The sequence below is a fragment of the Pipra filicauda genome, unplaced genomic scaffold (genome assembly GCF_003945595.2).
Source record: "Pipra filicauda isolate LSUMZ 115617 unplaced genomic scaffold, ASM394559v2 scaffold507_size779033_pilon, whole genome shotgun sequence".
Taxonomy (NCBI): Eukaryota; Metazoa; Chordata; class Aves; order Passeriformes; family Pipridae; genus Pipra; species Pipra filicauda.
In genome coordinates this window covers 380,012-392,595 of record NW_024104651.1, presented here as the reverse complement: position 1 = coordinate 392,595, position 12,584 = coordinate 380,012, and the positions used below count along the sequence as shown (strand labels likewise).

General features: G+C 37.4%; 1 protein-coding gene across 1 annotated transcript in view; it reads right to left on the bottom strand.

The window, feature by feature from the left end:
- The window catches only part of SEMA5A (semaphorin 5A), a 240,238-nt gene extending 232,946 nt beyond the window's left edge, over window positions 1-7,292 (bottom strand). Inside the window, exons 1-2 of the mRNA XM_039386823.1 lie at window positions 7,209-7,292; window positions 6,089-6,287 (exon numbers count right to left, since the gene is read on the bottom strand). Coding sequence (XP_039242757.1) covers window positions 6,089-6,287; window positions 7,209-7,262 — 253 coding nt within the window. The 5' untranslated portion in view covers window positions 7,263-7,292. The remainder of the gene's footprint in view (window positions 1-6,088; window positions 6,288-7,208) is intronic.
- Between the last annotated feature and the right edge of the window lie 5,292 nt (window positions 7,293-12,584).

Sequence of the window (12,584 nt, the reverse complement as noted above, 5' to 3'; positions counted from 1 at the left end):
ATGAAAGGTTTGTGTTCATTTCTTCTATGGATTGAGACATGCTATTTTTAAGCATGTTTATTCAACAGATAACTTTGTTACAGCACAAGCATGTATTTAAATTATCACTAAATATAGCTTCTAAAATTATGTAAACTGATTTTTTTTTTTGTTGAGACAGCACAACCCCAAATTCTGATTATTTTATGGGAGCGCAGAAGAATGAGATCTGCCCCAGAGTAAATGATCTCAGCTGTACTCAGCATCAATTAAGTCAAGTGCACAACTTTACTGTATTTCTGATAGAAGAGGCAAAGTAATTCAATTTTAGGCAGGTAAACTGCAGGACAGTCAATACTTAAAATTTTACATCTAAAACTGGATTTGAGTCAATTTTTTTTCCAGCTGATTCACACACTGCTAAGCACTTGTGATGGCCCTTTCAGTTCTACATCATGGACAGGGGTCTGCCTACAGACAGAGTCTTCAGTTGAGTTTTGACAGGTTTGACAATTTCAAAGTTCAGCAAATGCATGTGTCTGGGGAAACAAGGTGCCGCTGTAACTACTTTTACACTTTTTGTTGATTGTTTTGGGTTTCTTTCTTCTTTAAACCTAATAAAAGCTCAGATCCACAGGGAGCTACCACAAAAGTTCTGTAGAGCAGGCAAATTTTGAAACAATGGAAATATTACACAAATATTACACCACTCAAACGTTTTGCTTTGGTTTTTTGCATAAGAATAGTTCAGTTTTTATAAACATACATTGTTTCTCATAGAGCAAATTTGGTTTTCATAGTCTTTTCTAGCTGTTTGGGTTAAACACATCTCTTTACTCTATTAACAGAGTATGTTTTCCAAGAGTCTGTTTTCCAAGAAATTGACCATCAGTAAACCCTAATACACTTGCACAGCTAGCATTTCATAACTATATGCAAATAAAAGCGTATCCAACTATAATAAAATTTAATAAAAATGAAAATTGTAAGGCTCTATGTTTAATGACTAGCTTATTTAAGCACTTTTTCTCTCTTAACTCTTAAGTTATTTTAAGCATAAGTATACTTCTTTTCATGTTGTTAAAAACAGATGGAAACATATGCATAGATCAATGATCTCCCACTGTGAGCCTCTGTGTGTCTATTCTGTCCCCTGCACCTTCTTTCCTCTCCCCCAATTCTAAGTTGCACATGATTTATAATCTCTTGGCTCTAATGCCTCTATCGGAATTATGCCAGTATAGCTGATCAATCCTTAGTCATCATCATGGCTGGGCTTCGCGAACGAAGATTTGGGAAGGCTCTATCCACATTTGTTACAAGCACACTGGCGGCTAATGAGGTCAACACGAGATAGACATGTCCGATTGCAAAAGGCACAGCAGAAAGACTCCTTAGGTGGTATATTCTGCAAGACACGGTTTTTTCTGCGTTGTCTTTTCTCCTCAAGAGTGATCCTGCGTGCGTTCTCAAAGGAAGCAGCAGCGTTATAGATGGTGTGTCTCCAGACCATCCGATTGGAGGCCAGAGTAGACCAGTTATGGTGATCAATATGGCCAAGGCTGAGATGTTGTTTCAGGGAGTCCTTGTATCTTTTCTTCGGGGCTCCTCTCTTGCGGCAGCCAGTGGCAAGTTCACCATAGAGCAAGATCTTAGGGAGGTGGTGGTCCTTCATCTTTGAGATGTGTCCTACCCGACACAGCTGAGTTCTCAGCAACATGCCCTCAATACTTGTGACTGCTGCTTGTTCTAGAAGAGATGTATTAGTCACATAATCTGACCAGTGGATGTTAAGGATTGTACAGAGACAGCGTTAATGCCTGCATGTTACATATGCAGACAGATCTTTTTTTTAAGCCTGAATTTCAACATACTAGCACATCTTTGTACATCTGAAGGTAGACTTCTCCTTAGAGAGAGAGAAAAGAACTTTGAAGAGGGAACATGCATCATCAGTTAGTTTCACCACATAAAACACTGAATTGCACACTACCAGCTGATCTTGTCAATCCATCCCATACTTAGAGATCTATTTTTATATAAGTCTGTTTTCCATGATAGTTCTTAACAACTTTAAATAACGAGAAAAGGAAATTTCCAGCTTCCTAGCATGACACAAAATGCCTTATTCTAGTCTAAGGAAGTTCTATGACAACAAATTTTAAAGCTGTCAACATTTTCTGATCTAAGACTTTCTTATTTATAGTTTCTGGGAGAGTGCAAAGGTGCATTATGCTGTCCTAATATTAATTATGCAGATAAATAAATTACAACATGGTTATTACCACTGTGTATGAAATATAAAATGACACCAATTTTTAGATCATTTCAAAAATCCTATGAAAGTGCCTGCATCTCTCCTGCTTCTGCACCTTGTTTTTCCTCTTCCAGCAGAAAACAAAGTACTTGAGTAAAAATTCTCAACTGGCGAGTGAAATTCTTGCCGTTTGGTATCAGGAGATGTAACACAGTCTTCAACTAAAGCTATTTAGCTGTGAAAATCAGTGCTAGAAATAGTATATGCCTCTCTTCACAAGGTAGCTTGACAGGATCATCACCTAAGTGAGCAGTTTTTGATGGCCAGTGGGAAGGAAAGTAAGCTCTTTCAGTAGATACACTCCTTTTCCATATTTCACTATGACAACTCCTGGGGACTATTTTGTCTTTTTATTAGTTTTTTGCAGCTGTTCATCCATACGCTACACCAGACTCTCACTCCATTAGTTTTATTTAATAGTTTATACTCCATCTACCATCCCTCTCAAAGGAAGACAAATCAAATAAGTACATTGCTATTTTGGCATACCAGAAACTACAAAAAAAACAAAAAAAAACAAGCTTCAGTCAGTTATAAATAAAACAAAACTGTTGATATCTCTGTAAAGTTAGTACTGAGTTTACAATCTTTAAAGTACCTACCACTCAATACCAGTTAGCCTTGGTTGATGTTCAGCATCCCACACAGTATTTAGCTCTGGTGGATCTAACACTAGTATGAGATGACTTTACAGAATAGGGTATTAATGCAGCAATCAAATTAAAGGGGTTTTAGCTTTTACAAATTGATTTGGCGACTCTGTGTTGGTCTAGCACCAATACAACATCAATAGATACAAAGGGCATTTTCCTAGACATCGATGAAGCCAGTAAATGTTGCAGAAAAAATACAGAAATCAGAAAGATGGCTGAAACCTGCCAACTCCATTTATTCAGAGAGTGGCTCTTTTCACACATCTCTCTCTTCTTATATTTTAGTACCCCAAGTAGTCCATTCCTAACATACAGACACACCTCTCAGGCATTTTTTCCTTTGGTTTCATAACTTCTGTTTTCCCTTAAGTAGCAGTCCTGTAACTACAAGTGAAATGCTACGTGCCCACACCAGTTATGTTACCTAGCTATCACTGAATCATAGAATCATAGAATCAGCTGGGTTGGAAGGGACCTCTGAGATCAAGACCAACCCCTGATCCACTACTGCCATGGTTACTAGACCATGGCTATCACATACTGTAAACTGCATTGCAAATATGTTTCCACATGTACTTTCTAATATTTACTAATGACTCCCAACAGATCACTGTGGTGAGTATGAACTACAGCTTGTCAGAATATTTTTCAAGATATGTCAGTTCATAAAGGCTAAGGTATGTCTTGGATATGCACTGATTAATGATATTTTTACCACGAAGCTGAAGAAGGAATCTGGCACTGAAAATCTTACTAAATCTCATATTAAAAATCTGACACATATAGAAACAATAAATATTTCTATATAGTTGTATTTCCCACATATTTTTTTACAGCAAAAGGAATTGGTTTTGTTCAGTGAACCCTAACTGTGACACTCTCTTTGGTTACATCAAAAGGTGGAACTGAAACAAAATGACAGAGTAGGTCTCTGGCCCCAAAAAGCCTTAGCACAGTAACTTAGAACCAGAAAGATATCACTAAAAATTAAATATGATAAAGAACAAGAAAGGTCTAAAAGGCAGGATCAGGCTAATTCAAGCTACTTTCCTAAATATTGACTGAATCAAATTCATAAAACAACATGTTTTTAATCAACTCCTAGCACGTAGCTCTGATAATGAGTCCCAATTATTTGCTTTTACAGTTGCATATACAAAAACTACATCCAGTAATCTCTTAGTCTGTGAAATTAAGAAGTGCCAGAATTTTAACTGTGCTATTTCAATTGCTTTAATTTACAACATTGTGTATAAATGTCATGATAAAAAATAACATTTTAAACTAAATCATACACATAATATGAATGCTAAGGAAACCAGATCTGTCATCAGAATAACTCATACTATTTAGTCCATCAACAAACCAGTGATAAAGATCCCACCTTCACAATACACTGATGGTTTGTTGTTCCAAGTAAAGAATGCAACAATTTTAGTTCATTCTCCAGTGTACTGAATAAAGGGACAGCTGGTACCATTACTTTTATTAAACCATTAAAATACCAGAACAAAATACTTTCTGTAAAAAGCACAACATTATTTTCTTTAACTTTATGAAAAGAATGGAAACAAATTTTTTTCAATTAAAATTCAATAAATTCTAATTCATTGGAACAAAAAACATACACATGTGCTTTCTTAGAAAAACAGGAGGAATGCAATATGTAATATAATACATCTTAATCTCTACATCCTCATAGCTACAAACTATTTGGAACTCATTCTAAGTTGCGACACTAATGGAAAAAATCTCAATTCAAATAAATAAAAAAAGTCAGATAAGTTATTAAATGTCTTAGGTTTTTACAGAAAACATCATCCAAGTGTTCTTTGCTTTGTTCCAGCTGTTCCTCAGCACTTCACCCCAATACTCAAGATGACAACCATATGTATGAAAAGACTGTCTTGGTGAAGCAAGGAACTCATGGTGCAGCTCCAATGCAAAAAGACTGTGTGTGAGGTGTAAGCAGGGACAAGGCGAGCAAGGAGGAATTTAGAAAGACCACATAGGTACGTAGGGACATGGTTAAACAAAGCACAAAGGGAGTTCAGACTTGCATGAAATGTCAAGGACAACAAGAGCCACTTCTACTGCTCGAATAGCAACGAGAAGTTGAGCAGGAAAATATAAGCCCTTTGTTGCATTGGGCAGGCAACCTAGTGCCAGCAGACACAAATGATGCTGAGGGACTCAATACCACCAACAAGGTACTAAAGGTATCTGTTGTTTAGCAAAAGGGCTTCAAGAAATACCAGCAGGAGATGCAGCCTGAGTCAGGGATGACTTGCAAGATCTTGGTCTATACAAATGCATGCAGTCAGACAAGCTGCATCCAAGATAACACCAAGATAACCAGCCACTTTTCATCTCTGAGAAGTCACAGATACAAAGGAAGGTTTTAAGTAACCACAGGGAAACAAATATGGGAACTAAAGACCAGTCTATCTCACTGAAGTTCCTGGAAAAGTTATGGAGTTAGTTCTCTTGGAATGCATTTTTCTGGACATATGGACGAGAAAAAGGTGACTGAGAACTGCATGGACTTGTCAAAGGTAAATCATTCTTGACCAACTTACTTGCCTTCTATAATAAAATGACTGTTTTCAATGATGAGGGAATGGTGGAGGATGTAATTTATCTCAGCATTGTCTTACTGCAAATTAGGAAGTTATGGTCTGTCTCTTCAGGTGGGAAACAAGAGGGCTAAAAAGCCAGTTGGATGATCCAGAACAGAGAGTAAATATTTAATACCCCTTACTCCACCTGAGCCAGTAACAAGTGGAATATCACAAGGGTTGATCATGGGACCTGTCCTGTTTAACACCTTAATCAACAACCAAGGGGAGGCGTCAGAATGCAGTTTGCAATGGTTGCAGATAACACCAAATTCAGAGAACCTTTTGATAAGCTTGAGGCCAGAGCTGCCACCCAGAGAGACCTAGACAAGGTGGAGGAAGGGGGCAAGAGCAACTTCACGGGATTAAGTCTACACATGCAGAATCCTGCACCTGTAAAGGAATAACTCCATGCAACAGTACAGGCTGGTTTTAATCACAAAGGAAAATGAGTCACCTATCTTTAAATGATATTTTCAGTCGCAAATTCTGAATAAAGTTTTTCTGCGCTTACTCCTTACCTTTGTATGCAATAATTGGGTGCTCAGCTCTGTGGCAGTGCATATCTTCTGTTGTTGTTGGCTCCAGTATTCCTAACACCCCAAGTCCTGCCAACAGCAGTGAGAAGAGGCAGCTTCCTTTCATGGTGGTCATGCTGTCCTCCACAGCAGTCACTTCTTTTAACTGTCTACTCTTCTGGCATTCATGTGGGAAAAGCACCTGGAGAATTCAAAGAAATTTACTAAAGTACAAGAGCCAATCACATGAAAAATTAGACAATTCATGATCTTTAAAACAAAACAATGTTGCTTTCTTTCTAACTCTGTAGTATTTGACTACTCAAAAGCATGCTATCAGCTGGTCCTCTAATTACTTCATAGACCTATCATGAGTTACCTAATTTAGCAATATGGATTTCTTTTCTCACCCAATGGGATTAAAAAACTGTATATAAGGGCATAAAGCTCTTGTTCCAATGTTTTGATAGTCCATTTTCTGCAAGATGACATTTCAATGCATTATGCACTATTCTGATTCAAAATCAACCAGTTTATGTGGGCTATAGCATAGCTAATCGATATTCCTAACTTAAATATCATACAAATACATTACTAGCAGCTAGTTCTAATTCATGTTTCTGTCAGATTACATATATGGAATCATATAGGATTCCTACATATAGGAAGCAAAACAAAGGTCTGATACCACATCACAGACTCTCAAAGGCTGTTTTTCTTGCACACAATACAGCAGCAAGTATTCCAACACCAAGGAATATGGTACTTTCATGATGAAAAAAAGCCAAAAACTTTATTTATTTTAATTTTTAGTCTCAGAAATATCCATAAATGTGTGAATATAGTGGACAAAAATTAAACAAGAATAAAATGAAACATTTATATTGGAAGCCCAGCTTTCTCTATCTCCCTGGCTACAAATGAAGCCCCATGCTCTTTATGTAACTAGGCTTTCACATCCCAGTCAAGTTTCAAAAAAACAGCTCTACTGTAGAACTTTTGCATCTACTACTACAAAAAGATAATCCTGTTTCTGCAGAAAGAAAGAAAAGGACTCAATCAAAATATTAAATATCTACATATTTATGGATATCTTGGTTTCCATTACAAAAAGGATACTGACTTTCATGGGACTAAGATGTAAATGTTGACAAGTCTGATGCCTTGTATCCTTCATGTATCCAGAAAACTTCTCCTCACCTGCCCCCTGTGAAAAGAACTCAGTAGCAGAAACAAAGATTCCTTCACAACAATACCTTTCCTCAGCCTCTAAATCCAAAGAGAGGCCAAAGAGGTTTTTTTCTTTCCTAGCTGAACCTCTCCTCTCAGTGCATGCATCTCATATGGCAAAAATGGAGGCAGGATACACTCCTTTCTCTCAACCAGTATATCCAAAGACAAGGTTAGTCTTTTAAGGAGAGACAAGGAAGGATGTAAAAGAACTTCTGATAATATATCTCAGTTCAAGTTTCTCTCTACCTTGACTTCTAGATGTTTAACTGTTTTCCATTATTTTATTAAGTCTATTAATGATTTTAGATGTATTAATTTAAATATATTAAGCACATGGTGGGTAACTGCAAGGAGAAGCTTACTTGCAACTACTCAGAGGAGAGTTTTCAGAGACCCTGATAGACAAGAGAACAGTAAATCGAGGTAGCAGGTAGAAACCTCATCACTTCACTACACTACTGTATGCATGGAAGGAGAGAGAAAGAATTCTGGAGACTGTACCTAATATAATGCTAGAGTAAAAAATTAAAAGTAACTTTTGAAAAAATCCCCAAACAAAACAAGCAAAACCAACCAACCAAAATCAAACAGTTCCCAAGAACCAAAAAACCCACGCATCCCCAACCCCCCCAAAAAATATAAAAAAAACCCCACAAACAAAACACAGACTGTCAACATATACCCACAGCATCAACAGATGAACAGACACCTTAGAAAAGACTTCAAAACCAAATCTTTTTTCATAGAACTTGTAAGGGTTAGATTTCTCCCTTCTGCACATGCTTGAGTAAGAACTGCTACACAAGTTCCATCTCTGCCTACGATAACAGCTGTTAAGAGTGAGCCTGAGGAGGCTGCACCTGAACTTCCTACCTAAACAGAGCTGAAACACTGTAACAAGTCAGAAGTCCTGAGGCAGGCAAAGCAATCTTTCAGCCCTTCTCCTTACTGAAAGTGTAGCTATTGTGCAAAAAGTGATAGCTAGCCTGGAGCATAAGACATGACAAGACAAAGCCAAGAGAATCCTAAACATGAAAAGTTTAGGCTGGTTTCCTTGATTTCTGTAGAATTTCCATATGCAAACATCTCTCAACCATGAAACAAAATGGTCAAGTCAAAACTGTTCGAGGCATATCCAAATAGTGACGCTGATCAACTTTTTAACTATCGCAAAACATTTGGGAAACAGCACATTGACCTATTATTTGAATAGTTTTTCTAGCAGAGACCTTTAATCAGACTTCTGACAAATTGCATTTTACAAGTCCGTAAAACAATCTGAGGATGCAAAATGAAAGTGGAATAAACAGCATTATAAGATGCAATTTATTTCAATATATTATTTTATTCCTGTATGTAAAGGGTCTTATGCACTTATTCTCTCCCTCATCCCCTTTGTTTTGGTCCAGCTTGCCTAGAAGAAATATAAAGATGAATGAGACCCTTTAGGCAAAGGTATTATATTTTACAAATGTACCACTTGGTTTCTCCATCAACAGTATTTGATGAGAAAAAAATCCTGTAATTCGCGATTTTCTATTTTAGCTGAGCCAAACCCCCCCCTACTTTAAAGAGAAAAAGTGTGAACAGCTAAGCATACGAGGCAGGTAACCGCTCCTGCTAAATGCAAGCAGATTCATTTTAGACTACTCCCTCCGGGCACTGAAGTCATATATTTAAAATTAAATAATCAGGATGTCCATATTTCTACATCATTTAAAATACACTGTGTTGAAAGTACAATTTACCTTTGAATTATAAACTATGTTTTCTTTTGTTCAATCAAAATAAGCTGCTGTATAAAAGAGAGAGCTGCCACACTAACTGCACCTGTCCAGCAGCAAAGTTTCTTTCAAATAATTAACTTTGCTGATTCTGTAAGCGTCAGTTTAACTGCACTTTCATTGAAAGATGAAGTGAGCTTATGTCAATATAAGTATACAAAAAGCAGAGTTTGGCATGGTTAAAAGATGCCAGTTTCAGGACTGGTTCTGGGTACATGCACCCAGAAGTTTGATAAAAATTTTCTGTGCTAAGTAACTGCTCCAGATAACATTCACCTTTGTGCACAAGCACAAACCTGAAAAAAAAGTATTTTGCTAGTGAAATAAGACTATATACCGCATACAGACAAATCAGGGTATCAGCATTCATATAGTCATAAAACTGGAGTACATGAATACCCTGCGATGCAAGCTCAGTGTCTTTTTCTGTAATTTTTCTTGATTTGTTAAAACTAAACTCCTCTAATTCATAAAAAATATTTGAGAGGAAGATTGCTTGAGAAAGGAATATATAAAAAAGACTCTGTCATCACACCTACTAAAAAAATTTGGGTAAATTCTAAGTCAATGTGTATACTCTCAGTTCCTAGTTCTGGTAACACCAGTAGTGACAAGCCCTGGAACCCAGAAGGAAAAAACGATAGAAGCCAGGAGGAGGCATCAAGAAGCCTGTTTCCAAAAAAAACCCCAAGTTGTTTTTATTATAAGGAATCCTGTTTCCTGTCAAATACACAAAAACCCCAAACCTATACCTCTTTATAGCAGAATTACTTTGAAATACATTCCTTACTCAGTATAGTTTTAAGAAAACAATTTGCATATCACTCAGATACACAATTAGATTAGGTCAATAGCTCAAAGATCACCTCATTAAACATCAAGATGAGACTGGATGCTATAGATCTTCTTCCATGAAATAATCTAGTTGTACACTATCATGTCTTTTAACCAGACCAAGCAATGCAGACTATTTACTATGCAGCTGAGTAGCATATTCTAATTTGTCTTTGCATAAAGTGAGAGTCAACTTCAATTAACAAACTGCTTACTGAGTTCCTTCTTTTTTTTTTTAATATTGTCATTCATTGCTTTAGTGGCATGAATTTTAAGATCTGCAAGAGACAGACAGCCATCAGCTGTCATTGAGTAACACAGTCAAAAATCAATCCATGAATTCATAGTGACATTCTGCCAAAAGTCTGCTAATATCAGTAGCTGAGGGTGACAACTCAGAAGAATCTGTCATCGAAGCTAGTTCTCCAGCGCTTCTCAGAGCTGAAACTTGTGATTTGCACAAAGGAATCACTGCTTCAAGAACAATAGCCTGAAGCAAGGAGTTTGTAATAGCACCTCAGAACTCAAGTATCACTTTGTGGGCTTGACTGTCTCATCAGTGGGGCATAGCCCCAGTGGACCACAGCTGCCTTGAGCAAGCACAGGCCAATCCAGCAGGTCCACACAGAAGAGCACCACAGGCAGTTTAGGGGTAGGAAAAAAGGTAGTCAAATCAGCACAGCCTAGGCCCAAGTTCCAGCAAAATTTCAGCACTTTTTTCAAATCCCTTTTTTCTTAGCTATCCATTAGCTCCTTGGTCTTTTTGGTATCTTCACAAGACCCAAATTCCTATCTAAAGTTTCCTTCCGCTCATCTGGTTTCCTGGTCCAGTCATTGAGAGCACTGCTTGTCCCACGTACTGCTTGGGACATCCACTGAACTGTGATCCTCAGACTGGACATCAGAAGTCAGCCTGAGGTAGGGGAAGGAAGGATTCTCCACCTCAGACAGACCTCAGCCAGCAAAGATTTTCTTTTACAAAATAGCTTTAATGGAAGAACAAAATGGTAATGATTGTTTGCAAATAAAGGTCTGAAAAGTGAAAGAAAAATCAGAGGAAGTTTAACAGACAAAGGAAAGGCATGAAGTGAAGGTAAACAAGCCAGAAGAGCACAGAACTGTCAGCTAGGGCAAGAAAAAGAAATGGAGAAGGAAGAATTAAGGGATCAACACCCTCACCCTCCCCCGAATTTCATCTTCTCTTTTCTCTCTATACAACACTTGCCTGCTCCTTTTCCAGTTGGTACTATTATTGGCAAACCAAACACATCTACTTGGGGACCAACAAACTGTCAACACCATGAATATGACATAGAACACAAGCTGTTCTGTAATAGAAATATACTTTCAGGTGCTGTGAGTAACAGCATTTCAGAACAGAGACCATACCACAGGGTCCTGTTCATTTTAAAAAATTACATAGCTTTAAAATGGGATTGGGAAGTTATAAAATACCTCGACTCTCCCATTTTGCTGTGTGAAACTCAGAAACTTCCTGAGCCTGATACTGCAACAATATTCAGGAAAAATCCCACTAGCTGCTCCCTGCAGTCTCACCCTCTTCCCTGACCCACGTGCTGCCTGCTCCTCACAAAGACCAGATGCTGGGCTGGATGCACCTCTCACCAAGCGCAGCCATGTTCCTATTTCCTGCAAAGGTCTGAGCCCTGTACTGCACACCATTGGTAGCTTGTGTTTTTTCTCACTTGTATCACAACACAGTACATACAAGTCTGTATTTATGAGTTATTCATAAAGCCTAGTGAAAAGTGAATATAGTATCTGACTATAAGAGAAAGAAAATGCATTGCACACTTTCTTACAAAGCACGTGCTACAGTGCATGAATTGTGACCATAAAGAGAAACAGCACCCAGAATAGCCATATCCACATTTTGTCTTTAATATTCCTTCACCCATCCAGTAGGAAGGTCTATGATTTGGAAAGATATCTTTCTTCTGGCTATAGCTGAGTCAAAATCCCCAATTTCAACAGAATCATGTAGCCATTAACTGGACTTCCTTACAAACTGTCACAAAACATGGCAAAAATTGCATTTTGGAAGTTTCTTTTATCCAGCCACATTGTTAGTGGCCTTTGCAAATATTCTTTCCAAATATCCCTGGCACACTGTTGAGAGATAAAATACGATATATTAAGCTGTGGACAACAATTTTCTAAGCAACTTGTACTTTCAGAGACCTAGTAACGCTGCCCCTGACTGAAGTTGCTATACTACATATTTCTACACCTCAGTAAATGAAAATTATTGATGAAAATTCTTATTTACCCATTAAAAAGGAATATAGTAATAGTATGCTAGTCCACCTTATTGAAGAAGAGTTAGTAAAAAAAAAACAAAAAAAAAAAACCAAAAAACCAGACAGTTAAAGTATTTTTAACACTTATTTTCATCATATTTGTTAGCAAACACAATCTCAGTTCATGGTACTGTGTTTTCCTTTGTTCTAAGCTACATAATTATGTTGATTTCACATAACTAGCTACATTTTTTTAGAAAGGAAATGTGTTTCAGTCTAGAGGGGAACGACTGTAATGACGACATTTCTTGAGCGATCTTCAAACTCACTTTGTTCTTCCCTAGCTTCACTGTCAACCTACTTTTTGTAATCTCCTGCTAAAACAGC